Source organism: Acanthopagrus latus, chromosome 9, assembly GCF_904848185.1.
Source record: "Acanthopagrus latus isolate v.2019 chromosome 9, fAcaLat1.1, whole genome shotgun sequence".
Lineage (NCBI taxonomy): Eukaryota > Metazoa > Chordata > Actinopteri > Spariformes > Sparidae > Acanthopagrus > Acanthopagrus latus.
The window spans coordinates 9,850,415-9,877,844 of record NC_051047.1 but is presented as its reverse complement, the minus strand read 5'-3'; the positions used below and the strand labels follow the sequence as shown (position 1 = coordinate 9,877,844).

The 27,430-nt window shown below is 41.4% G+C and overlaps 2 protein-coding genes and 1 long non-coding RNA gene across 5 annotated transcripts in view; 1 reads left to right on the top strand and 2 right to left on the bottom strand.

The window, feature by feature from the left end:
- Positions 1–3,850: 3,850 nt before the first annotated feature.
- On the bottom strand, positions 3,851–6,692 carry LOC119025350. Its single transcript, XR_005076785.1, has 3 exons — positions 6,372–6,692; positions 4,891–5,022; positions 3,851–4,804 (listed from the first exon to the last, which is right to left on the bottom strand). It is a non-coding gene; the product is annotated as an uncharacterized LOC119025350 (long non-coding RNA).
- The window catches only part of cmss1 (cms1 ribosomal small subunit homolog), a 33,925-nt gene continuing 12,251 nt past the window's right edge, over positions 5,757–27,430 (top strand). For both annotated transcript variants that reach the window (XM_037108831.1, XM_037108830.1), the window contains exon 1: positions 5,757–5,908. In XM_037108831.1, the coding sequence (XP_036964726.1) occupies positions 5,860–5,908 (49 nt within the window). In that variant the 5' untranslated portion in view covers positions 5,757–5,859. The remainder of the gene's footprint in view (positions 5,909–27,430) is intronic.
- LOC119025349 (filamin A-interacting protein 1-like) lies at positions 10,214–22,709 on the bottom strand. 2 transcript variants are annotated; one of them, XM_037108832.1, is made up of 4 exons: positions 22,311–22,709; positions 21,668–21,838; positions 20,990–21,168; positions 10,214–12,871 (listed from the first exon to the last, which is right to left on the bottom strand). In XM_037108832.1, exons 1-4 carry the CDS (start codon positions 22,539–22,541, stop codon positions 10,315–10,317), a joined length of 3,138 nt encoding a protein of 1,045 aa, XP_036964727.1. In that variant the 5' UTR covers positions 22,542–22,709; the 3' UTR covers positions 10,214–10,314. The 2 variants fall into 2 exon arrangements, 1 of the variants encoding a protein (XP_036964727.1); XR_005076784.1 differs by lacking the exons at positions 20,990–21,168; positions 21,668–21,838; positions 22,311–22,709 and adding an exon at positions 14,191–14,489 and having other exon boundaries at positions 12,738–12,871.

Here is a 27,430-nt window from a genome sequence, read left to right as displayed (position 1 = left end):
GTTATTGTTGCTCTCTCATTATTGAGTTCACTCATTTTCTGTTTGTCTTCAGTTTTCTGTTGCTGTCTGGTTTCGGTTTAAAAAAATGATGATTTGGATTCAAATGTACCCTTCCACAACATTTATCATGTCTGAGATGACAACTTCTTCATGTGTGTATTTTTCCAGTCTTTTTCCCCAAGGCACTGTGACATTTCAACATTAATGATGGTGTTTTTGGTCAGAGGCTTGTCACTTTACAGATGGGTGGGGTTTTTCAGGGGAAATTTGGCCCTATTAAATTTATACGTCAGGGAGAGTCAAAGACTACTCCACTTTTCAACTTTGTCAGATGCAATTTAGATCTTTCTGAAGGTTTAAAACCAGTGCAGCAGAACCACAGTATTGTCTATTATCATCTATCACTGACAATGTTCAGTCTGTTAAGTGACAATTTTACCAGATATTGCACAAACACAAAATATAACACAAAAAATGTTATATACAACATTTTCCTCATATGCGGTAGTCCTCCCCAAGACAGACATGTACGTGTATAATAATGAATGGTGGGGTTTCCTTTTAATTTCAACAGAGACACTCTGTACCAGGTTTACCTTCTAACGACTTAACATATGCAGTCCCTGCCTGCACCTGGTCACATCGACATCGCACCGATGGTGGCTTCACGTGTTCGGAAACGGAGTGAAAGTCCTCTAAGCTAACAAAACAGACCCTGGGGTGTTTTGAAACGCCGACACATAATTTGAAGATCCAATCGGACAACATGTCATGATGTAACCTCTCGGCTGTCGTTTCCTCTCTGGCACACGTTGCAGCGTGTGACCTTAAAACTTCCATCAGGTACAGCCTGACCCATGTGGTTAGACAGTTGGTGGGGTTGACAGTAACTGGGACCTTAGCCATAACGATGTCTGCCCTGAGATACTTTCTGTCTTACCTGTGCCCCCCCCCCACGCCACCCCTTCACTGGATGGTTTGATGAGAATGGTAACGAATTAACTGAACATCCATCAGAGAATAAAGAGGTTTGTTTTGGCATTTCCTTTAAATTGTCATCATCTGTGTATAGTGTATATTCAGTTTTTCTGTTCTGTTGTGTTTTTTAACGTCCTTAAGTATTGCCTTAAGACATATACATAAAAGCCTTGGGAAACAAAAAGTAAAAAAAAAATTAAAAAATGAAACATGACAGAAAGCAACAGCAACAAATGAATATTTGCCTGGTGTTTAGAATGCAACACATCTCGGAACAGGTCAGGCTCGGCCAGATGCTCATGAATACAGTTGTAACTTAGAGCCCTGTGCGGGAAGTTATGTGTGGGGAAGTTTTGGAAAGCTCAAGGTCACTTCCTGTTTACTTGCACTTGGCCACACACTTGCTGTCAAGCCACCGACTACCTTGCTGACCCCCCGTTCTAGCTGTGGCGTATCAACACGACAGTTACAGTATTTTGTTTTATATTCCTTTGAATCATCATTTCTGTTTCTGACCCTCATTAAAACTGAGAAGGCTGTTTTGGTGAACTTAAATACTTATTCTCCTTGGATTGTCATCCACTCATTAGACAAGGTTATCACACAATAAGGATATCAAATCATCCGATCATTTCACGCTTATAGACTACAAAAAGAGATTCTCACTTTGACCCCACAGTCCCACAACAACTGTAATCTGTGAGCTGGTTTGGAAAGGTGTGAGATGGTGAAGTGTACTTTTATCACGGTGGAAATGCATCGCATGAGAATAGGTAGTAAATAGATGCCACTGTGGTTATGTAGTAATTAGCGCGGAACTTTCTCCGAAGCCGTAATTAGTCTGCGTCCGTTCTCGCCTGCTTTCCGCTGCCCCCCCTCCATGTTCTCCGTGTTCAGCAGAGAGAGGAAAATATTCGCTGAAAAAGAGGAGAATGAAAAACCAAAAATAACACATCTTCCTGTGATCATTAAAATGAGGAAGTGGAGGAACAGCTGCTTACAACAAAATAAACACATTAACACCAATGCTCCACAGCGTGCAATCACAGAGGCCCGAAGAGACAGCTGCCCGCCTTTAATTACGACGCCGACCATCTTCTCTGTTCGGCATCCTCGCAACTTTACAGACTTCTTTGTTTTCATTTAGATCTCTGTGCACCGTGTTGTTTTTCCCCCCTATTTTGCAGCAGTATTATCTGAAGATAAATGTAAAACTGTCATCATTATTGAAACAATTTTCACATAATGTATACAGAAGCAGTCTGTTCAGTTGAGCAGTTGAGGCGAGTATGACATTTTTTGGAAAAAAACACTTGTGTCATTGTGTTTCATGCCAGAGGTAGATGAGACGATCGATAGCACTCGCGGAGCCGCTGTTACATTTGAAGCCAAAGAAAGCAGCTGGTTATTTAAACTTAGTGTTGCTTAGCATAAAGGCCTGGAAACAGGAGAAACAACTATCCTGGCGTCGTCCAAACAGAACCCATCAGCACCTCCAAAAACTCACTTATTTACATGTTTCATGTAAAACCGACTGGCTGGGGTCTCATAGTGCGCTGTTTGAAGGACGCTTTCTTGGCCTGGTGCAGTGATTTCTTGTCATCGGGGTAACCAGCTGCTGGCTACAAGTTTTTCTTATTTAACCAACAAATATAAGAGTGGTATCGATTCTTCCAACAAACTTACTGCAAGGAAACAAATTTGTGCATACCCCAAAATGTCAGCCTCAGTTTAAGACATGCTAACTAAGTTATACATTTTCCACGTTTGATATCCGGTCAGCAAATGCACGCAATCGCAATATCTTAAACAGCCTCTTCCTCAAAGGCTCCCATGGGGGTCATTGCCATCTTATCCTCACAACACATTCATGCTCGGATAGTGCAGGGCTGCGATCATTTAATGAGAATTTTACGATAGTGAGCCCCCATGTGCAGTTTAGCCCTTTCAAAGAGCGCATTCTGTCTCGTACTCACAGGTTGGCTGAAAAAGCAGATTTTGAAGTTTCAAAGTTTCCCTGGGGTCTAGAGAGACAGGATTGTGGGGTTTTTTGCACAGCATATTATTCCTAGTGAACATGCAGCCAAACGACGAACAGAGAGAATGACAAATGAGGAAGAGGCCTGTGTTTTACAGGAATGATGCTTAATTACATACAAAGCTGCCATTTAGGATCCATTGTCCTGCCTGAATGTTGGCAGACCTCGGCGCAATGTGTTGACTGCGTCCTTCCTTTCTCTTTCTTGATTTGTTTTTCTTCCCCCATTTTGAGGGTTACACAGCATAACCATTCTGATCCCTTTATAATTTCCCCAGTAATCAGTCTCTTCTTTCTCTTTCTTCTCTTATTTTTTGCAGCGAAGCTTTAATCAGGCATCTCATAGCCTCTACCAGCCAGAAATGTGTTATTCCGATAGGAAGACAAAAAGGCATGCAATTACTCCCAGAGGACCTGTCCCTCCCCTCCGCTACAGCTGCAGAAAAGAGGGCACTATTCCAAACACGTCCTCCTTCTCCTCCTTTCTCCTCTCCTTCCTTTCCCTCTGTGTTTTAAAATAACATCACCCAGCCCGAACCAAAATGACAGAAGATGCAACAATGTGTGTGTTTTGTAATGCACATGGGGTCAAAACGCTTAGTAGAACAGTGGGTTACAGCTCCCTCTGTGAAAATGTCACCTTATGATGAATAATGAGGGTTTAGTCTGTAATTGCACATGTCACATGAAAGAAGGTCAACGTTTGAGGTGTAAAATCTAAATATGACTCGGAGAGATCATTTACCTGGCATACAGTTTAATTAGCTGTCAGAGAGAACAAAAGTGACTGAAGCAAAAAGATGCACTTTTATTCTAGTGACACATCCAGACAATAATAAAGCCATTACTCCTACAACCACCTATAAGATTACACTAAAGCATGAAAAAAGCCTTTCTGAGGTACCTATATTGGCAAAAGGGAAGTCATGGGATTTCTGCTATTTCATGGTACTGCATTAAAAATGCTCTCCCCTAAAACATGTCCTCATTACCTTCAACATCAAATGCAGTTGGGAAACGCAGCGGGGCTTCCAACTGACCCAGACAGTAAAACAACAAAGAAGATAGAAAGCTCCTTGCTTGCAAAATGTAGAGAATTTCAATTGATGTTCACAAAAATAAAAGCACACATCGAGCAGGCAGGAACTGCATTTATAGATTATTACTCTCTGTGCCTGCAAGGGAGCACCGAGCTTAGGAAGCGCCTGCTGTCGGCTATTTTGTTGGCACTACGCGCTTTGTGTGAGCTGTTGTTGAGCAGCAGTAAATCTTTGACTTTGGCGATCATGTGGCTGTACGTCAGACAGATGATAGACAAATTATCTTTATCACCCTGTTTTTCCAGACATCACAAAGTGTTTTTCTTGCCTTTGGCAAGGCGTGTTTAGAGAGACTGTTGCCAGGGAGTACAGCTAACTTTTTTTTCAAATAAAAGAAAAGAACATTTTATTTTTCTTCAAAGCAACCATGTTACAGCTTTGACATAACAAGCCCAACTTGACCAGCTAGACCATTTCACTATATAAACAAAAAAGAGAAACTTGCAGCATTAGTAGCACTGAATGTGAGTCAGTCAGTCATATTCTGGTTGTATTCTATTTATATAACCCCAAATTACAGCGGCATTGTCTCATTTGCTTTACATTCTGTGCAGTGAACAACATCCTCTGTCCGTAGACCCTCAATTCGAGTGAGGAAAAAAAAAAGACTGAAGAATCCTCAGGGAGAGCCATCGAGGCACTGCCAAGTGGTGCCAGAGTCACACGACCTCCACTCCACCATGGTGACCTGGAAGAGTGCAGGCCACACAAGATAATTAGCAAAAAAAGAAAACATTGAAATCAAGAGGCATCAAATTTGACAGAAATCCACACATAGGAGATAGAGAAGAGAGCAATGATGCAGCGGAGCCCAGGGTATGACGATATAGATCCGAAAATATGTGAGGCAGCAGGAGTCAGGAGAGAGAGATGTTCCCAGGGGTCCGTGGTCCAGCAGAAAGGAGCCTGAGTGAAAATAGAGGAGGAGGAGGAGGAGAAAGCTATCAGCAGGGAGGTTATTCCAGAGGAAAGGGGCATTATAGGAAAAAGCCCTGCAGCCAGCTGGGAACTTGTTTTCCTATCCAATTGGTTATTAAAGTTTAGGTGGTACTTATTTAAAAGCGATATCAGCTTGATGATTGGAAGTGAGGCAATGTAAAAATGATTTTAAATAATAATGTTTTTTTTTTTTCAAATGTAGGCAAATCAAGAGGAGAACAAAGAGACACATACACACATATAACAGTGTGTTTACAGGTCTTGTGGCGTAAGGTCACTTAGCGGCTAGTCGTATTGTGGGTAGTGCTACAGGTCTAGAAAAAGAATAAGAATGCTTGGAAAAAATATGGTGTGTGTGTATACTTATATATATGTGTCGTGTGTGTGTGTATATATATATTATATATATATTTCTGCATATTTACAAATATTGTGTGTGTGTATATACTGTATATACACACACAACATTTGTAAAGATGCAGAAATGGTGGATTTGCCCTTTAACAACTTGAGCTACTGTGACATTTGCGTTCCTCGGGCCAAACACAGTAAACTTCAAAGTTCCCGCCGTGACTTCAGAAATCGGGGGTTTGGCCGACTAATCATAAAACTAAGGGTATGTTCTTTTGAAGTTCCCTTTCGTCAACCCCCATACACCACAATGAGAGTTTAAATTATGAAGTGTTGAAAGCAAGTCTCTTGGTTCATTCGGTGTGTGTCATTTTAAACATGCTGCCCTGAACGCACCCTCAGCGTGCTCTCCCAGCGGTAGATTTGGATTGGACAGACAACTCGTTGAAGAAAATGGGGGACGACTTGGGAGATGAGTGGTGGGCGCACGAGGGTAAATCAGGTAACTTGCTCAAGTCCAGTGTCTTTCATTTTTAGCGTTTGTGTGACTTGTGGTCCGGGAGCTTTCTGTGCGTCCTGACAAGCTAACTGGTGACGTTTGCTCTCAGCTGACGCTAGAAATGCCGGTTTGTTATAGCTAACTGTAAGCTAACGTTAGCCGCACAGCTACGGTACTCACTGAGTTGCTTTAGATACACTGAAACCCATGTGAGCCGTTAACGTCAGTTGCCATAACAACAAGTGTAGCCCACAAAGTGGCAGCTGTTTTCTGTGGAGCTAACTCCTGACCTGTTTGGACAGGGGCAGTTAGCAAGAGCAGCAAGCGTTGTTACGAGCAGAAGGCGTGTAAACACACGTGTGTGCGTGTGTTAGTAACGTCATGACAGCGTGAGGGGTCCTCGCAGAAAGTACATTAATAACTGTAACGTTTATGTTTCCCTGACGCTGTCTGCCATGGCCCGTACCTTCCCTTGAACATCACATTTAGCTCTCTCCTCTTCACAACTTTCTGCATTCATTCTGCTGTGCCCGTTCTCATCTACGCAACATCAACAGAGGAAGTTCCCTGCGGCTATACCTTGCATCGCTTCATGCACTCTGCATACCAATAGAGGGCAGTCATGTCCTGTAAGGATTATTAACCTGATTGCTTTGGACAGCAAAGTGTCGCAGAGTTGCCGAGCAGAATAAGATATAGTGCGTTTTCAGGAGGTATTACATTGAAACTTTTATATTGAGCTCATTCAGACATAGACATCCCCCTCTCTGTCCTTTTTCTTTCTCTGTCTCTCACGAAAGTGCATGCTTAAACGGCACACACAAAAGATAATAGCTGTGCACGTTAGGGAAAAGTGATAAAAAAATACATGAGTTCTGGTTGTGAAAGTACCTACACCTATACCTAGTACCTATACCTAAAATAAATGATCGATAAACTGTTTGCAAGTGAGCACAAAATTAAATTACCAGATTTTTGAGTAGCATCTGGCATTATTATCACACACTTTTTTAATGCTTTGATATCGTGTGTAACATTTAATTTTTGACATGTTTCAGACCAGGTATGTTAGTGTGTTTTCTTGCAATATACTTCAGATACTGCTTAGACATCTGCATTACAATCACGTTTTATTAATATAATTATCAAAAAGTATAAGTTAATATACTTTGAATACTTGAATTAAGGAGTTATTTTGCAACATCAGGCTGTAGTGATAAACATGTAGTGATCATAGGCCTGTCCTTTTTGAGTCTCACTATCTGTAAGGAGTAGTTCACCTGATGTTCACAACTGTAGATTTATTTACTTTTTTCTGTGAAGCATTTGTTTTCATCTTGTTTTACTTTTGAAAGGGGAACATAGACGGACATGTATGGACACCTTGGCTGCACCATGGTGTACTTGAGCTGTGATGAGATTCAGTTCCTCTGTATGATTGTTTTGACACCGTTATTTGTTAAGCTTTACCATAATATCTCATATAACAGCATCTATACTGCACTCCAGCGAGTTGCACGATTCACCTTGCAGAGGAAATCTGAAAGAAAATGTATGCACTTCTTCCCCCCCCACCCCTTGTTTGGCCCCTTTACCCCAACTGACTTCCCATCCTTACTCACATTTGTGTGCAAGAAATGCTTGACAGAGAAGGCGTACGGCTGACTCCAAATTGACACGGCAGAAAAGGAGACTTGAAGTCTGATAGATAGAGCATGGGAAAGACTTTGAAGTCTTATGAATGAACAGGAGATTCATGAGAAGCAGTATGACTTTTATGGTGACGTGTCCTGTGGCTAAACACTCTCACACTAATGACAAAGATTCTCATGAGTCCTCTGTCACGCTACGGTTTGCTCCAAACTGTCATCAAATGCCTCATCTGGTTTCCACCTTGGCAGTGGGTGATGTCAGTGTAGTTTATGTTTCTCCACATTTGTCATCATATACCTGCTATGTCGGTTCTCTACCAGCTTCTCCAACCACAGGAGATTATGTGGTGTCCCCTGGTACTATCATCTAGTTTCTTACATTACCCAAACCATCACAACTTTGGCCTTAATATAGAGCCTATATTATAGACTTTGCTAAAGCTATTAAACAGCCAGTTGGTGTCTTAGGCCGTTTAATTCTGCCACATTATATAGTTATACAATATAATTTGTGGTGTTGACCATATCTAGTGCTTGGTCTGTTGACTTAAAACCATGGCTTGAATGTTGTGTTTAAGGTTTTATGGTTTTACAATTGTCCACTTTATTTAAAGGAACTGGCTGCTCCAACTACAGATATTCAAGTAAGTTTATAGGGTTCATTTAAACACACCAGATGTTTATCAGACTACTTTACTCAGAGATGAGAGCATTTAATGTATTATTGCAATCAAAGAAATACAGACATTATAAAATACATCTTTTTGGCTTATTGATTAAAATTGTATATAAATTAGATCATGTTGTGTAACTGAGGGTTCCCACATATTGCAAAAGTCATCCCTTTGCTGTGTGTGTGTTGTTTTGGAAGTTGGATACATTGAGACAAATTTTTTGTCTGTAATAAGGTTTCTATACTGCTCATATTGGTATGCTTACACTCAGAGATGCAAACTCATATCCTTAATTCAAAAATGATTTGTGACACATTCCTTTTTTTCAAATGTAGTTAATAACTGTGTCCCTCTTACCTTTTTTAAATATTCCGATAGGGCTTTTCTTCCTGAATGCAGACAGACCAGTTTGAGCAATGGAAGATTTTTTAAAGCTAATTGAAAAATATTGTGTATGTTTTTATTACCATTTAAGTGACACGCAGACCACTGACCTGTTTTGAATTTGGTGCAGGAAGAAAAAGAAAATGTCCAGAAAGTAAAGCAAGTCAACAAAGCTATAATGCTGCCAGAAACTGTGTATCAGTTATCTATCCATTAGGAATATTAGGTTTAGCTCGCAGGACATGTGCTGAAAAAAGCAAAGCCAGATTGACCAGCGATGGCTTGCCAATTACTGCCTTTTAATAGCTGTCAGTTCTTTTTAGAGTAAATGAGGAGAAGCTGAGGAAATGTGTTATTGGATTTATGCTTAAGTTTATAGGGAATTGTATATCAGTCCTCAGTTTCAAATGTGTTGCATTAATGATGACACATTTAAGTGCATAATTTGTACTCAAAATAACAAAAGGTTTTATCATGCATTCACCTTAACACCTGAACAGCACCACCAGCACTGGGTGTTCCAAGTTTTATTGTGTCAGAATAACATGAGCTGAGTTTTCCTTGCATATTTGAAGGAGATTTTCACCCTTGCAGTTACACACACTGAGTGTGAGGAATTTTGCAGTGTCAAAGATGGTGGGTGACTCAACTTTTGAATCAAACCAAGCAAATTCACAAACCTTTTCTACTTATTTAACTTTTACATTTCTCCTTTCACTTCATTTTAGGGTCAAAAATGTGACAAACTAACAGATAAGAGTTCTTCAATAATTGTTGCTGGTCCATTATGCTGTGATGTATGCTAGCATTGTCACAATAATGCAATTTCTAACTTGCACTACCTTGAAACATATAGGTAATCAGTACTATGGGGAAAACTGCATTATAAGTGAAGGATATAAATAGGCTTGTTTACTGTGTGTTAAGCACAACAGCATCAAAGTTAATTTACTTCTAACCTTAGTCAGAAGATTAGTAAGAGATGGGACAATGAGTTCCAACTTGCTGTCAGAGAGAGTGAGGAAGCACAACTTGTACAGGTGTATAGATACTGTAGAAAATAAGTTTTGAAGCCAAATATTAATAATTGATATTCATCAATATTTTTGACATCACTCCCATCTGGAGTCGGTCTTGGTCTCTTGGCCTCTTCTCTGATTCCAACTGTTTAACATTTAGATTGGTGAGAAGCCTGTTGGCTATGCTGATGCCAACCCCCTCTCAAAAGTTTTCAAGGTGACACAATAAGAACAACACAACACTTTTAATGAAGAGCAAAAACATGAATTAAACAGAAAATGATATCAAGCACATCACACATTTGGTTGCTATGATGTCTCATTTAGATCTCATACAGGCACTAGAAAAAACATGCCATACATTCAATATATTGTTGTTTAAGTCAGTAGGTTTAGGGACAGACTATTGAGCTGAAGTTTACCGGCCTGTTACAAAGGCTGTTCTAGACAAATACCACAAAGTATTTATTTGACTGTTACAAAATACAACAAACTGGGGTCAAGAAGTGTTTTAGTTATCTAGCCTAGGAATTTTATTTAGAACATAATACTGTATGTTCATAAGAATGTGTGTGTGTGTGTGTGTGTGTGTGTGTGTGTGTGTGTGTGTGTGTGTGTGTGTGTGTGTGTGTGTGTGTGTGTGTGTGTGTGTGTGTGTGTGTGTGTGTGTATTCACCTAATCAAAGGCCACTTACTGTAATGTTTGAGGAATGTGAAGCTGAAGAGGTAGCAGGGGATATAGTAATGCTACTTGTAATCTTACCAACACCTTTGACATGACAGCCATTAGAGAGCACTTGAGTCCTTTGCTCATGTCGGAGATAGTATGGCCCAACAGGCTGTGGCATGCTGTGGGTCATACCGTTCAGAGACTGGATATATGGGCTCCCCAGATGGATGTGGATTTTGTTATCATCTGCGGTAATGATGCTGGGACTTGTGTCCGTGCTGTTGGACTTCTGATGATGCCAGCTGTTCTGGCGCTCTGGAGTCTTGCAGAAAACAGTCTGATTGGCGACCTCTGTTGGCTCTGGAGAACAGGTCCTGACTGTTACTATCTGAATGGGGGAATTGTTGTGGTCAGGGGTCACAGAGCGTGATGAATTTGGACTTAAGGCCCGAGTTATGGGCGTTCCATTAAGTGGGGAGACGGTGCGATCAGGGCTTGAAGGGGGAGTTTTGGTATTAACTGCAGACAAAGCTGAGTTCTGGAAGATGGTTATTCTCTGTTTAGGCGAGGCTCCGCTTGTTGGAATGACAGCTGTGCTGGTGTAGGATGTAGCTGTGTCTCCAGTGGGGCTGCTAATCTCGAGAGTAGCTGTGTTGAGTATAAGGTGTGGTGTTACTTTTATGTGTAAGGGCTGCCCTGGGCTGTGTGTAAGCATCATCACCTCTCCATTAACCGATTGGTGCGTATCTATGCCATTGGCTGAATGGCTGCTGAATTGGTTCATGTTATTATTTGCACTGTTCAAGCTGTTTAGGTTGTTGACAAGAGAGCTTCTTCTGTTTATGACTTCTGCATTGTGGTTTGGGTCCTCATATTCTTCATTTAGGTGCTCGCTGTGCTCGCTGTAGTCAGGAGGCAGGTTACCCTCCTCCTCAGTTTGAACCTCCTTGGTGGTCATACGAAGGTCTGAAAAGTGTTGTCTGCTTGCACCAGATGTAAGATTCTTGATTTGTCTGTAACTGTCTAGCTCACTTCTCAGTTCCTCTGTCTCTTTGGCCAGTTCTCTGTTTCTGGCCTCCTGCTGAGTTAGTTTTCTCTGCAGCACAGAGTGATCCGTCTGAACCCTGCAGATGGACTCCTCAGTTCCCATCAGCTTCTGGAGTTTCTCCTTCAAGGAATCTACCTCTCTGCCCAACAGTCTGGCCTTGACCTGCTCCTTCTGAAGACGGCAAAGGAGTTGGTGTTCCTGGTTGACCTCCTGCTTCTCTGCCTGGTCATACCTGGAAAGCTCCCTCTTTGCTAACTCAAGCTCCTCTGTGAGAGCCTGGGACCTCCTCTGTTCATCCTTAAACCTCTTTTCCAGGGACTCATAGTCCTCTTCTACCTTCATCAGTTCTCCCTCCAACATCTCCTTGTCCTGTAGTCTCTTTCGCAGCCTATCTAGCTCCTCGGTCAATTCTTTGACTTTGTTGTCCTCTGCCTGGCAGTGATGGATTGGCTTGTTTGGAATAGAGCTGTGTGTGTACTTCTCCTCTTTCTCTTTCCTGTTTTCCAAGACCTGTAACCTTTTCTTCATTATGGTGATTTTGCTCTGCAGCTCATCGTTCCTCTCCTCCTCTTTCTGTAGTCTATCGTGGAGCTCATCTTTTTCCTTTGCTATGCCCTTAATCCTTTCCTCTAAATCTGCCTTAGACCTCAGTGCCTGCTGCCTCTCGTCTCTAAGTCTTTCTGTCATTGTTGCCAAATTGCTTTGCTCATTTCTGTTGCCCTCCTTCCTGTTGAGTTTTTCTTCAGCCTGTCGGAGCCTTTCAGCCATGTTCTTTCTTTCCTCCACCAGAGCTACAGTCAGTGACCTGAGCTTGGCCAGGTCCTGTCTAATCACAGTTGCACTCTTTTCCAGTTGGCCCTCAGTGGCCTCCAGCTCTCTCACCCTAACTTTCAGAGTGTCAAGCTCACCAGACAGCATCTTGCTAACCTCTCTCTCTCTCTCCAAGCTACCCTTCAGAATATTGCAGTCCTGTTTGCTCTTACCTAAAGCCTCCTCCATTCTGTCCAGTTCACTTATCCTGCCATTGAGTTTATCCACCTCAACTCTCAAGCTCCGGCAGTGGCTGGTCTCTTGTGCTAGTCTATGGTCCAAGTCTCTGCACTGGTCCCACATACGTAGCAGCTCCTCATCCTTTCCCTCCATTTCCACAACTCTTCTCCTCAAAACCTCAACCTCTGACAGCAGGCTTGGGGCTGTCATGGTGTTGTCGTTTTGGTTGAAGATGGAAACTTGGTTATGGTGCTTCACCTCCAGGTTGAGGGGTTTGAGCTCCTCCTTTTCTGCCCTGGGGTAGGCAGCACTGACTTCCTGCTCGATGTGGTCAGTGATGGCAGTCAGTTGTTTGATATTAAGCCTCTCTTCCTCCAGCAGCCTGCTCAGAAATTGTTGCTGTTTTACAACCAGCAGTGCAAAAGCCTTCAGCTTCCTCAGCTCGTCCTTTAGAGTTGATATCTCTCTTTCACGTTTTTTCTCCTTTATTTCCTGGTATTTTCTCTCCTTCACAATCAGAAGCTGGAGTCTGTTGAGGAAAACACATGACGTTGCTGTGAAACAGGATGTTGTGGACTGATTTTATTGTGTAACTGTTCCCCCAAAGCCACTTTTTCATATTTATACGTAACCTCTTGGCCACAACTTTTAAACACCAGTAACAGTTGTGCATTTCAAGTATAAACATTTATTTTCATTTTCAGAAGAATTTGAATCACAATTTCCTCCCCACTCAAATTTATCCAGAAGCTGGGAATGTACTGTCTTTTCTGTTTTGTACATCTGTCTGAATTTGTATGTGTGTGTGCCTGCCTGTAAACCCTAAAACAGGAGTATATGTCCATGTATTCCATGTTGTTTTACTCTTCTCTCCAGGCAGCATGCGTTCAATATGATGTTTTGAGTATCACGGCAGATGGTCCCTTGGCAGGGAGTGTTTGTTAATTAAGAAGTTCCTCTACCCTTGAGTACCCTCAGCGCTGCACCCAATCACCCTCCTTCTGTGCACATCGAAAAAGCTACCCCATTTCCATCTAGGAAGGGCAGGAATTCCCCCCGGTTCCATAAGTAATTACAGACGGGCTACATTAGCAAGTGCTGTCAATCCTCACATTTCCCCAAATGCGAACCAGCAATCTACAAATACATTTAATAGACACTGTACATTTGTCATATGTTATTACAAGTGAGGCACGCTTCAAAGTAAATGTTCACCAGTTGATCTTTGCTATTCACTATGAGCTGCCTGCACATACGTCCATGTTCACAGTTTGGTTCTTCACCTTCATCTTCAGAGGAGCTAATGGTCAAAGTAAAAAAATCATACCACAAATTGCTTACGTTTTTCTTTAAGAGAACAGCATCTAGAAATGTAACATTTAGAGCATCTGTAGCTTTGCTTTAAAGATACCAATTCCTTACAGCAACAGCGTGTATGTGTGTGGGTGGATGGGTTGAGATAGAAAATATAAAATTTTCTGCAGGGTCTGGAAATTTTTAGTTGGAGATGTATACTGCTGCAATACATACAACCTAACCTCAAGATTGTATTTTATATGGTAAAAACTTGCAAAAAGTTAATTGTAAAAAAATTTGATGCCATAGGTTTCAGGTCAAAAGTTTCCAAGTTAGACTTAAGTTACTGTCTTTCGAGATAGCTTTTTGAAGTGCACACTTTTGTAAAAATGAACTTGGCATTGTAAAACATTTAATCTGTCGAACCTTCGCAGAACTGTGCAATACATACTTTGCCCTTAACCTTATCTTACTGTTATAAAGCAAGCTTTTAAATGACACAGGTTTCTAAATATACCTTTCACGTCTTTCAAGTCTTTTGACTGTTCCTACCTGTGCTGTGCTGTTGGCCAGTGTCCTTTTTAAAATCCGCAGAGAATAAGTTGTCTCTATTCTTTCACCTCTCCTTTTCCCGGAGATCCCAGTGATGTGGACATTCCATCCGGAAAACTAAACATTATGAGAAGTGCTCTGCACACTGAGTCTCACTCGCAGTCAGTGGCGCCCATTACATCATCAGCAAGTCCTTATATGGGACTGTACAGGCTCTACTGCTGTGTGTGAGTGTGTGAGTGTGTGTGTGTGTGTGTGTGTGTGTGTGTGTGTGTGTGTGTGTGTGTGTTGTTACTGGAGTTCAGCCCAATCCAGATGAGGTCATTGTGTAGCCATGCCAAAGAGGCTAATGGGAAGGACAGAGTGTGTGTGTGTGTGTGTGTGTGTGTGTGTGTGTGTGTGTGTGTGTGTGTGTGTGTGTGTGTGTGTGTGTGTGTGTGTGTGTGTGTGTGTGTGTGTGTGTGCGCGTGTGCGCGTATGTGTGCGTGTGTGGAGAAAAGTAAAGCCTCAATCACTATTTAAACTAGAACGGCTAACACTTCCAGTTTGTAGGATTAGATTGACCAAACATGTCAACTATGCTACAGAGGTGCTAGGCCTAATATGGTACGTCTTTGGCACTGTGAGTCATCTGAGCCTGTGTATTGAATTGTGTGTGTGTGTGTGTGTGTGTGTTGTGCTCTCATATGTTTTAGGAAGAGAGAGATGTTTTGTGAGTCGTAGCTGCTTTGCCTTGGGCCCGATAACCTGACTGAGAGATGACATCATCAGTTCATCGGCCCTCAATTACATCCATATGTCCCTCTTTTGTTCTCTCTCTCCTCCCCACACTGCTTCTCCATCTTTGTCTCCTGCTGTCATTTTGTTCATCACCCTACCTCTGTGCTCTTATCTACGAATTGCAATTTTTACTTTTCTTCTGCCATCATCTATTTCTGCTGTATTCCTGTGTCTTCTTACAGTATCACTCAATTCAAATCTACGTGCTCAGTGGAGCAAGGAGGGACGACAGATTATACTCTAATCATTCCACTGCAAGACTCGTCAGTCACAGCAAGAATGACAAAAATCCTAATGGAAAAATTAATTGTATTATAGCTGTCTTGATGATAGTACTACTAGTGCTGCAGGAGAAAACAAACTTAAAGGTCTTGCGTGTGACACATGTTCCCCTCAGGGAGAACTGTCTAGCACTTTGGCGTCTAGGTCCAGCACACATCGGGGAAATATACCTCAGGTGGTATGTCTTTCTGTCAAGAAAATCCATCTAGACCCCAATTAAAGGAGAACTATTTCCCCTGTGTCATGTTGTCATCACACAAGAATTTACAGCCTTAAAGACACACTTCAGCTTCACTTTTAAATATTTATGTTCTCAAGCGTTTTCACACCAGATATGAAAGTCCATGTAGATTGTTCATTTCTTTTTAAAGAAAGCAATGAAAGCTTGCACAACAGTGCAGAACATGTGTGCAGCAGAAAAGACAGACCATATTAACTGCTATGGACGTGCTTATGCCAAACCATTTAGATAGATGTCAGAAGCATTCGACAAGAACACATAATTTATAAATGTGCAAACAGCATCTCCATGGTTATTGAAACTTTCTGTCAACTCCAGATTCAGCAGCTCTGCAGTGATACAACTCATTGCTTTGGTGAATGGTCTCTGAGCATTTTAAATGTGGGCTATACGTTGTCATCTCTTATCACATCTCCTAAACATGTTTTTCATTTTGCTTTAAATATCATTTTGTCAATCCAACAATTTAGTCAAAGGTAGAAAGTAGGTATTTACTTTTTTTAGTAGTAAATTCATTAATACATGAATAAATTTAATATAATAATGTATTTATTTATGCCACGAATAACTAAAAACATCAGATGACAAAGTAAAGAAACATTTTGATTGGTGATTGGTGATGGGTATTGGTTGATACTGCTTGCAGTGATTGGTGATCAGCCCCAAAATTCCTGGGCGGAGCGTCTTTAATTATAATGCAGAAAAAGATCCTTTGTGCTATTTTTGATTTAATTCCCAGAGAAATTGTGTTTTTGCTGGAAGTAAAATCCTGTCTGAACAGTCCACATATCAGCAGTGACACTGCTCTTTTAATGAATATTCTAAAAAAGAATGCAATAGAACACAATTCAAACTATTATAGGAAGGAATCCAATAATATCCGATATATGGGTATTTAGAATAAATAGTACTAATTGAAACTGTCCACTACTTACTGAATACTAATCAGATTATCAGCTGTGGGCTCTAGTTGTTAGCTGCAGATCAGACGAGGCTGTGGTCTATAAATTAACCTGTGAGATTATTCAGCTTTGGCCCTAACAACTCTCTAGTAAGATGAGCTATTTCTCTGTTTGTTGAAAGTGAAAGAGAAATCCTCCTCATACTTTGCAGTCCCTATCCACAAACCAACTCCCAAATCAGAGTTCATGAGGTCCTGTTTCCCTTAGAGGAGGGGTTGGCATTGCATCGTCTGTCCTCAATTACAAGCATGATCCCTCAAAGGCATTTCCAAGAAAACCCTCAAACATTGCCGATATGTAATATGCCCCTTTTTATATGAGAGTAGCACTCTGTTGTCATGGCCCCTTTTTTCATCCAGGGTGTAATTTAGAGATATTGAGTTTTTTTTTTTTTTTCTTTTTTAGCTGCTGCCTTTCACAAATCCATCATTTGTGCTAAGCACGGCTTTAAAGGGTCATGGAAAAGGCAAATTGAAGCTGCAAAAAGAAAAGCAGCTGCTCAGGCAGTCTGCTCTGGATTTGTTTTATTCATTTATCAGCACCTTTAATAATATTGAAGGAATGACTAAACTGACCTCGTATGCTAGGTATAGCTAATAAATGCACCCAACAGCTTGCAATCAGAACAGCGGTTTTGCTCCGAAGTAATGCACTGCCAGACTCCTATGGTAATTTATTCACTTCTTCCTCTGACACATTATTGGCTGAGCAGGCAGATGGTGGATTTGACTGTGAGGGATGGACAGAACAGCTGTGGGTTTCCGCCACAACACAGTTGACTTTGTCCTTTTCTTTTGAGCATAGTCTTCAAAATGTTTTCTCCACCATGTTTAACCAAGTGAGAGAGCTCGTTTCTTTAAGTTTTTCAATGACCGCTCATTAGCCACCCTAGCAGTATGGTCCTGGAGATGGCGGTGACAGTCTGGTCTATGGTCCACCTCTTTGGTCCAGATTGAAATATCTCAGCAGGTATTAATGGAAATCGGGGTCAGAGGGGAGGTGACCCTTGTGATCCCACGACTTTCACCTTTCTTATGTATATCTCATGTACTATATTATACCTATTGACCAGGTGAGCATGTTGACTTTACCATTAACAGGTTTTTTTTTGTTTTTGTTTTTTTCGTGGGATCATATTGAACACATGCTCTAACAGCAAACCCTCCAGTGACCACACAAAAAAGGTTAGGCTGGTTGTTTAAGGGTATGGTGTCAAGGATTTTGTACACTATGATTGGCTGAACAACACGACTTAATTTTGCCATACTAGGAAGACGATAGCATGCCTGATACAGCCACACAGCTGTAAACTTTTAGTCTGCATTCCTTTCCTATATCTGTAGCAATAATTGTGTATGATGTTAAATATATTGATGAGAAGACCACATGAGTTTGTGGGTGTAGGGTAGAGCCTATTAAAAGTTTGTGATTCATAACTCAAGTGAACAGATGAGAGCATGACTGTCTTTGGTGTGTTGAACATGTGTGTGAGGTTAATGCTGAGATGCTGCCAGCCCAGTGACAGACCACAGGAAACATACACAGACTTAGAGCATGTTCTGATAGCTGAGGTTGGAACAACCAGATTGCTGCATTGTGATGTGCAGATGTAATCATCCTTTGACACGCAACAGGGATCGTACTATGGCATAAAGTAATTATATGCCGTGACTGGAATTTTACCGTATAGTTCACAGCTGAAACAGGTCATCTGCTGTGCACATGGCACCTTGTGGAGCTACTTTTTCAGAGGATTGAAAATGAGAGAGGGATGCTGATTTTAAGCCCGTCTGAGAGGCTCTCTTGGCTCAGAGCATACGCTTTGAAAAGAAACAGGGAGGGAGATTGAAAGATAGTTGAAGAGGATTTGGAGTAGGAGTGGAAATTCTTTCAGTTAAATATTTAGGCTACTGCAGAGCGAGCTGTAAGAAGGACAGGATGGAGAGGGAGATGAAAGGGACAGGCATATCACCATGTGCCTCGTGTTGTTTACCCTGTGGACAAATGCAAGCATTGACTTAGCTCAAACCTATTTGTGCCGAGCTCAAAAAGCTGAAGTGCAGTTAGAAAAACAAAGAAGGGGGAGTATAAACTCTTTTTCTTAAGCGGGTGCTAATAGACACTCAGTATAATATAGGCAAAGAGCATTGCTGTATGCATGGGTTGTGGATGCTTGATAAGGAGCAGTAATTTATTTAGTTTGCAACTAATTCTTTTCATTAAGGTTTAATCTGCTCCCAATTAATCAACAAGTTTGCTCTGTTAATTGTCAGAAAATGGTGCAAATATGTCAAAGCTTAGTTTAATTCTAAAATATACCAAACAGGTGCTTCCGCTTTTGCGCTTTGTCTCCTGATCATCCACCATCATTTTGTCAGTCAGCTGTCCTTACTCTCTTCTCTTTAAAAATGGAAATGTGGTTCCCTGTTTGGTGTGCCGACTGTACTCATAGCATCTGTCATCTGTCTAGTACTGAAAAAGTAGAAAGACCCTGGGAGCGGTGTGCAAAAAATGTAATCTGTGTGTGCCTGACCATACCGGGACCAGGACTACCAAACACTGTGGCAAGCACACTCACCAATGGTGCTTTTCCATAGGCACTATTAGCTGTGCTGACTCAAACCATACCGCACTGATTTGTTTCCATTACCAGTTTAATTGTGCAGCGCCTGAGATGGATCATGTCCAGAGTGGGGTGCCTAAGTATGCCAGACCCACCTCATAAGTAACTGCTGATGAAAGCCCACTATTTCTGACTTTGCTGCTTTTCTGATAAAAGCATTGAAATGACAAATTAACAGGCGACTTTTGTTGTGGAGAATTTACAGTGTAGGGATTAAGAGCAGTTTGATGTAAGATTAAGAGCTGCAGACCACATGCTTTTACTGCACCTCTGCAAACAGCTCATCAACAACTGACAAAAAAACTTTAACCTGTGGAGCTGTATTATTGGAAAAAACTGTTGCAGCGAAAAAATAGGGATTTTTTTCTATGAAGAATTTTGAGAAAATCTAACGTGTTGATCCACCCTTTTATGGCCGCTCCTTTGACTACTCGATAGATGAATCAGTCGGCTGCTTTTGAATGTTGTTGACTTACGACAAGTGCATCAGACAAATCTTAAAGCAGGCAGCCCTGTTGTAATGGAGATGAACAAATATTCCTGCCATGCTGGGCTGATAGGCCGAGTTAAACCAAGCCATGCATGGAAAAGGGCTGCAAAGAGAAGATGTGGGGGGGGGGTGCTAAAATTTGAGTAACGTTATGTTTGATTGATCAGAGGCAAACACCCATTGATATCTCCACCAGTCCAACCTTAATGCAGAGTCACAGTGTCTTCATGCTGTCAGCCCATACTTCAGCTTGTGCGATAGCTTTAAGTGTGAGGTTTCAGACCCGTGTTCTTGAAAGGAATTCATGAAGGAGGGAAGGCAGGGAGATGAAAATCCTCTGTGTTGAAGCAGTCATAAATGTTTGAGCCACACAGGGTTCACACTGCACCACAGACATGCTGTCTACTCATGTATTAATCATCATTAGGCCAAGATGGACCACAAAGCCTTTATGTGTGCATGTTTCGGTTTTCCACATTGTATTTGAATGGACAGAGTTCTAGTAAAGTTAATCACCCTACTGGCATGACTATTTTTGGTCTTTAATTGCGTGTGTGTGTGCCTGTGGTGGATCAGTAAAGCGTTTTTCATTTTGGCACAAAGACGCAGACAACTAGTCTCCTCCCAAGGCTGCAGGCCCAGTGCGGGTCCAGACTCGACACAGCTAGATTACAGAGTGGACCGGATTGTACATGAGCCGAGACAACCGAGACTTCAACACAACAGCCCCGCTGTGGGCCTCAAATTGCATAGGAGAACCAGTGACCATCTTCATGTTCGACCTAGCTATGCCCAAAGGCCACGTCTAAATGTGTTTTCTATTTGGGAAGAGAATCTTTCTACCCACCAGCAAAGCCTCAACCCATTTACTTAGTTTAGAAAAAGGCTTCATCCTGTGCCGTGTGGTACTGTCGAATCGACCAGTAGGGTGCCAATTTAGACTGTACATGTAATTGCATGTGAGTGAATGTTTATGTGTTTACAAGGGAGAGTGAACAGAGCCAGGCTGGCCGCAAGGTCTAACCGAGTCCAGGATGTAATGGACTGTGTCTGAGTGGAGTAACTCTTAAGTACAGTCTTGAGGTCACATTCAGTGGGCTGGTAGAAATGCGGCAGCCAGCAGCGCCTTCGCTCTTTCACTCAGCCATGAAGAGCATTACAGGCCAATCTAAGCCTGCACAAGTGTACATCACAGAGCTCCGATCTGGCTTGTTCCAGTGTGCTGAAATACTTTAATCCCTTAGCCTCCTCTACACTCGCTGTAAATCCTCTTCTATTTACATCAGGAGGGATTCTGAAAGGCTTGGATATTTCTACAAGTCTAGCTTCAACACAGGCTTCCAATTTGGTGGGAGCTATAAAATATCAATGTTGTTTTTGCTTAAGCATTCATCTGAACCTCTAGGGTTTAGTGCACAAACCTCTCTCTGTCCTGCTCCAGTAGAGTGGTAAGGCCGTTGCTCTTATGGATAAAAGCCCTGTGGCTCCTGTCTTGCTCCTCCAGCATGTGTAGAGCACCTCTGTGTGAGCAGGACACCTCCAGGAGCTGCTCGAGCATTCTTTGGGATGAGCGCCTCTGGGTCTCCACCATGTGATTGAGCTGAGGGGGAAACAACACAGGAGGCTGTGAAGAGGAAGATCACAGTGTGCCTTGACTTATGTAAAAAAAAAAAAAAAAAGCAAAAACATTTGAATTAAAAACAAAATGGTTAAATTCAACCTCTTATCCCCTGGTTTTAATTAAATATATTGGATCCCTATTAAACTGATCAATAATTAAATGAAATGAAACATATTGTGTTGTGTTCTAGTTAGATTGGCAAGCCCTGCTGTGCAGTTATTTTACTGAAAGAATGTACTGTTTACTTGGGATAACCCACAGACCAAATCTGAGGGGAAAAAAAATCCTTCACTTTACATATTTATAATCACTGCTAAAAATAAATCCCGCACATGTAACACCTGTAGCGCAAAATAACAAATTTGTGCAGTGATGCAGCGGTAATCTATGCTCTCGTCAGACAGTAATGGATTCACCTCGTTAAATTTGATTATCTGCTCCATATGGCGTCTAGTTTCTTATTATTGGTTCTTGGTACCTCAGCGATTGGTTTCTTGTACACATCCTGCTGGTGGTACTGCTGGGCCCGCAGGGAGTCTCTCTGTAGTGCACGGAGTGCCTCATCCGGTGCGTTGAAACCATAGTGGGCCCCCAGTAGAGCTGAATCCATCTTCTCTGATTTCAATACAGCAATTACCTCATCTCTGGCCTACAGTAGTGTGACAAACATAGTAGTAGAGCGCAGGCTTAAACTTCCATAGAAACTGTTTTTTTACAATTATTTGATTTAATTGTTTGATACTTGATTATTTGTCATTTATTAGATGAACTACAAACTACTGTATTTTGATAATCTAATAGTTTGAGTATTTGCTTTTTTTAAGAAAGTCAAAATTCTCCATAAATGTGAATATTTTTCAGTTTCTTTACTCATTTCTGATGTTACACTGAATGTGTTTGGGTTCATCTTGGCCTTTTAGAAATACTGATTAACATTTTTCACATTTTGTAGACTAAACAACAAATCAATTTATTGAGAGAATAATTAACAAATACATCAACAATGAAAACGATAATTAATTGCAGTTTGTCACAGTGCAATTTATGTGACTTTTCAGATAATGAGACAGATAAACAACTATAGAATGAATACTACACAGAGGAACAACAAATCACCCTACCTGTAGTTCTCCCTCCAGAATGCTGAGCAGAAACAACAAGTCATCACGGGACAGGTCCTCTCTTCTGTGTCTGCTTTCCCACTTCTCTCTCTTGTTTCGCATGTTGGCCCTCTGAATAGTGATTTGTGGGGCCTGTAAAGGGTGGAAGGGAGACTCTGAGTCTCGTTTCTTCAGATCATCTTTGCTCCACGGAAGCACTTTTTCACTTTTACTGACTGAGTGCATGTCCATCTAGGAGGAAGTATAAAATTAGGAATAATTGAGGGTAGCAGCTGAACATTGGAACAAAGAGGAATATGTGCTTCCTATCAAAGAGTTTGAACACAGTCAGTCATTGTCTTAGAAGTACAAATTAATATTGTGTGGCTTTAATAAGCAGCTTGCTGATGCAGACCATATAAGCCTTTCTTGACTAATCCAGAGTCAAAGGCCTCATGTCATAACAGTTAGTGTTACTGAAATTGATAGGCCTGTGCCTGGCATTGCTCCGTGTGAGGCTTATGTCATCTCCTGGTCCTAACTCTTAGCACATTTACAGAAATCACTGTCAGCTTGGCAGACAAAGGGAAACAAGGTTGCCAGCAAAGAGGACCTTAATTACTCACCATATGAGAGTGAGATGTGTGTGTATGGCATGTGTGCATATGTGTGTAATTGAAGTAAATCACATCAGTGAAGTGTTGGATAGCCAGCTTTGGGTAGGGATGAGAACACCAAGTCTGACTTGGTGTTCTCATCCCATATAGAGAGAGACAAAAAGCAAGAAGGTTCATATTAGTGAAAGATGATGTCATCTCTCTGCTCTTCAGTTCTGCTTCTCTAGTCCAAGCTTTCATAGTGGCTGGGAACGCCTATTATTCCCTAGTTGTTGGTCAAGTTTCTTAAGATAAGTAACTAAAGGCCCATGTGTTTCAAATCTTGCGGGAATAACAAAAAAGCAATTTAGTGAAATATTGAGAAACGTCTCGAGGTTTGTGTTTTTCTCTGCAGTTTTTAATCCTGATTACGGCCTCCTCAGACCTTTTTCACTGGTGTGTTACTAATTCTGTTGCTGAAGAGAAAAGCAGTGAGACCCTTTGTCTCTAACCCCCCTCTCTATTTTTCTCTCATTTCTCTTACACAAGCACAGAGACAGGCAGCATCTGCTTGTTGTCACCAAGGCCTGAGAGCAACCTTGAGTTTCTCTCGACAAGATGAACACTTGTATATAAGGGACAAACACTGAGCAAGAAAAACACCAAACAGAAAGCAAACCCTTTAGCTGGTTCAAAATGCAGCCAAAAGACCTTCAGATATTGAATCCTCGTGAGAGTGTCGGCTTACTTAATAGATGGAGTCTGCATAGAGGAATTTTCTCTTGGATGCTGTGTGACGATCTCAACCTCCCTCCCTTCCTCCTGAAGCCCTCTCTGTATCAATCAGGAAGACAGATGAAGCTGTCTGAGCTGTCCCCGAGTTCTTTTACCCCACTTGTTTTCATTGAAAAGAGGGGATGATAGAAGCTCCTAAGATGAGTGCTGTGTGGAGTTTTCATTGGGTCACTTTGAACGATTAAGACTTACTGTACTGAGGAACTGTATTAAAAAAAACAAAAAAAAAACAACAACATACAGGACCACTCCCTATTTTTGATATCAGTTTTCCCTAGGACATAACAGTATTAATACATCTTTCTTTACTGTACTCATCAGGTGGTGCGGTTAAGGTGGGCAGTCAAGCCAAGACACGTGCTTATTTACCCTTGCTCTTCAATTGGTGATGGGGTCTGAACTCATCGCTCTCTCTCTTGCTCTCTCACACACAGTGACATGAGTCAGATTGTGTTCATTCATTAGTGTGGTCACGGTGTCTAGACAAGCACATGCATGCTGATGTCTAAACACACTCCCACACGATGCCAGGCATGTGAAAATACCTCCAAACTTCAGTTCTGGCTCGGAGCCAGAGTCCTCCTTAATAACGATTGCCAGGGTTGATTCACTGAGGACTGTCCGCTGGCCGGCAGGTTGGCAGTCGCACATGTGGCCGCCTTTGTTTATTTATCTGAACACAACCCAGGGGCAGCATGCCTGCATCCCTCCTGCCTGCCCCTGTCTACTCAAAAGGGCACCGGCTGCCCTCAGAATAAACCATTAACACATGCAGAGAAATTCAGACTCACCGGACTCACTCTCTCCCGATCAAAGCTTGTCTACTCATCCCAGTGGTATCTTCAGAATGAAGTCAGGAGAAATACGAATATTGACTGGGACCGGTGCATTGTCACATCTATTCCTCAACATTTTCAAACTAGCGATCTAATCCGCAGCAAACTCAAGTTGAGGTTCATCACTTTTATATACAGCTATAGATTAATTTCTTAGTGAGCCCATCTGTATGTTCTCAGATCATGGTTAGCTTAGGAGTCTCAAACTGAGAGACTATGCTTTTGTTGATGTCATTGTAAATATGAGTCCAAGGAGAGACTAGGTTAGGAGGTAGGGCTGTGCAATAAGGACAAAGTCTTGTTCTTTCGAATAGCGATTTGGACAATGACGATGGCTTTGATTGCAGCCTCAAAGTGTTCAGGTCAACCGTAGTGAACACATATGAACCATATAGATTTAGGAGGACGTAAGCAATACTGCAAGCTCAAAGCAGCATAACTCTCCTTAACATGTGGAGATGTATGATAGGTCTTGCAAGGGAGAGAGAAAACAACCTGGTTCATGGCCCCCAGGTAATTGAAGTTTGAGACCCCTGCCTGAGCTATTCATTCCCCTGAGCAGCTCATATCCACTTTATATCCACCTGTCATGGGAGACTGGCCCATTCTTTGCCCTAGAGTCCTCTTTGGTCTCCAGTTTCCAGGGTTAAGTTGGCAGAGCACTTTGTAATACGCATCCTGTATGGCTGATGTATGTTTTGGCACGAGGACAGTGCTGCAGGCATGTTCGGCAAGAGAGGCGTAACAGAGAAAATTATACAGTTAGCAAGCCAGCTACAGAGAGAGTGAGATGTTAAAGAGTCTATAAATGTATTTTGACACCAGACATGCTGCTGTTGTTCTTCTTGATTTTGGTCAGGGCCACGTTTCTTGCAAAATACTTCATACGCTGACGACTTTACCATCAGATTGACAATCAACCACCTTCACTGCAGGTGTTATAACTTTGCCTAATAACATTGTATGCTGTGTTTAAAGTTTTGCACTATTGCATTTTCATTGTCATGGAATTTACCATACTATAGAGCAGATGTCCTTACTCAGTTCTCACTCAGTATCTTGACTTAATGGAGGTATCAGAAAAGGTTCAGTGAGAGAGAAGTCAGACAGGTGTTTAATTACCAGATGAATCAATTAAATTTACCATGATTCTTGAATTCTTGTAAATGAGTTGTAATTAATTTTTTTTCATCAAGATTGTCCTGACAATTTTGTCTTGTTAATGCATATTAATTATCACTACCAGGGAAGGATTAAGAAACTACAGAATCCTTTGGAAATATTTCAGATTAACTTTTACATAGAGCAAGGGTGATATTTTCTGCCTCACACACCATTCCCTCCCAGTATTTGGGTGTTTTGTTTAATGTGCCTGACAGAAGGTGTTAAATATTTGAGTATGGCTCCCATTCGCCTTTTATTGCCATTGATACGTTTTAAGTGCCAGATGTGGCACTGTTACTGCCGTCTGTGCTTCTTATAGAGCTCAAGGCTATCAAGACTACTGCATGTTGGGTTTAGGATTGATGACAAACATTGAGTCCAATCATTTCCTTATGATTTAGATTCCTTTGAAAACCTCATTTGTGATCTAAATCTTATAATAGAATATTCTCCCACAGATCTGTGAAGCAAGAGCACACCATCACCTTGGGTCCTAGAATCCATGTGGGTGCCACTTTGATATGTGAAATTCTATGGCCATTCCTGAGAACTGGGCGGAACTGCCATTAGTGCCATCAGAGGGCGTACACCTTTTAACCTTTCAGTCGTACAAATGCTCACTGTTTTACAGCTGTTTCTTCATGATCTCTAAAGTATACATTATCATGATTTTGGATGTCGAACTCAAATGCAATATTGAGGTTAAGCCACGCAGTTTCATGAGGTATGAGGTCATGAGGTACTGTGCTGTTTTTTTCACAACTGTAAAAACATGGACACTTTTCTGGGTAGCAAATGCAGGATTGAAGTTTTATTTCTAATAACTAGGCAGCTGAAATTAGACTCTCCATCTTCATAAATGCTGTTTTTTTGAAGTCTTTCCAAATCAGTGTATCTGCTCCTTTGTTTTATGTGACATTTTTCTTAGGTGGTCTTTCCTACATTAAGCAAACTTATGTCTATAAATCAAAGGGTAACCATATTTGTGGAAAGCATAACAACAAATGTTTTGCTGTCAATGATGTAATGAAATATGGTCTACATTGTTTTGTTATGATGTAAGGTTTCTCCTCTAGAAGTTACTCCTGTTGAGCAAGACCTCCTCGACTGAAAGACTGTTTATTGAATAATGAACATGTGGAATTCTACCATTTACTGTTGATTTTGTGTGCACTGAAGTCTATGCTTTTGGACAAGCATGCTCCTTTCACATGAACACATTGACCCTCTGTCCTCGCTCTGATATCAGATGCTAAATTCCACATATATTGCATCAGAGTCTCGTGTTGGTGATTGATGGAGAAAGAAAGACTGGAGCAATGTAAGAAATATCATCCACGTGATACCAGCTGTCAGGAAATTCGGAAAAGAGCAAGAGAGGAAAGGATGTGAAGATAATGATCGGTTTGTAGTTTTAAAAAAACTGGAGACAAAGCTGTAACGACACTAGAAAGAGTAGTGCCAAAGGCTTAAGTACAGGCTAAATTTATTAGTAGTATCCACATTACATGAGTTGCATTTTGCTGTCCCGAGGGCAGATAAAGGGTTTACTCATTTAGTTCTTGTGGAAGCTTAAAAGCTTTGAGTTATTTAGATAACCTCATGTCTCTGATTAGCATCTCTTGTGGACATCATTAGACATTCCTGCTACACTGCCAGCCAGGATTGGATTTACGAAAACACGTGGATGTCAAGACAGCTGAATGTCAGCATGTACGTCACTGAAAGTCAGTTTAGCCCAACCTTTTAT

Coding starts and splice junctions, on each gene's coding strand:
- LOC119025349 (XM_037108832.1), bottom strand. CDS start 22,541: ATGGACATGCACTCAGTCAGTAAAAGTGAAAAAGTGCTTCCGTGGAGC. Junction 21,839..22,310: donor TTCTGGAGGGAGAACTACAG/GTAGGGTGATTT, acceptor ACACTACTGTAG/GCCAGAGATGAGGTAATTGC. Junction 12,872..20,989: donor CTGGAGCAGGACAGAGAGAG/GTTTGTGCACTA, acceptor TTTCCTCAACAG/ACTCCAGCTTCTGATTGTGA.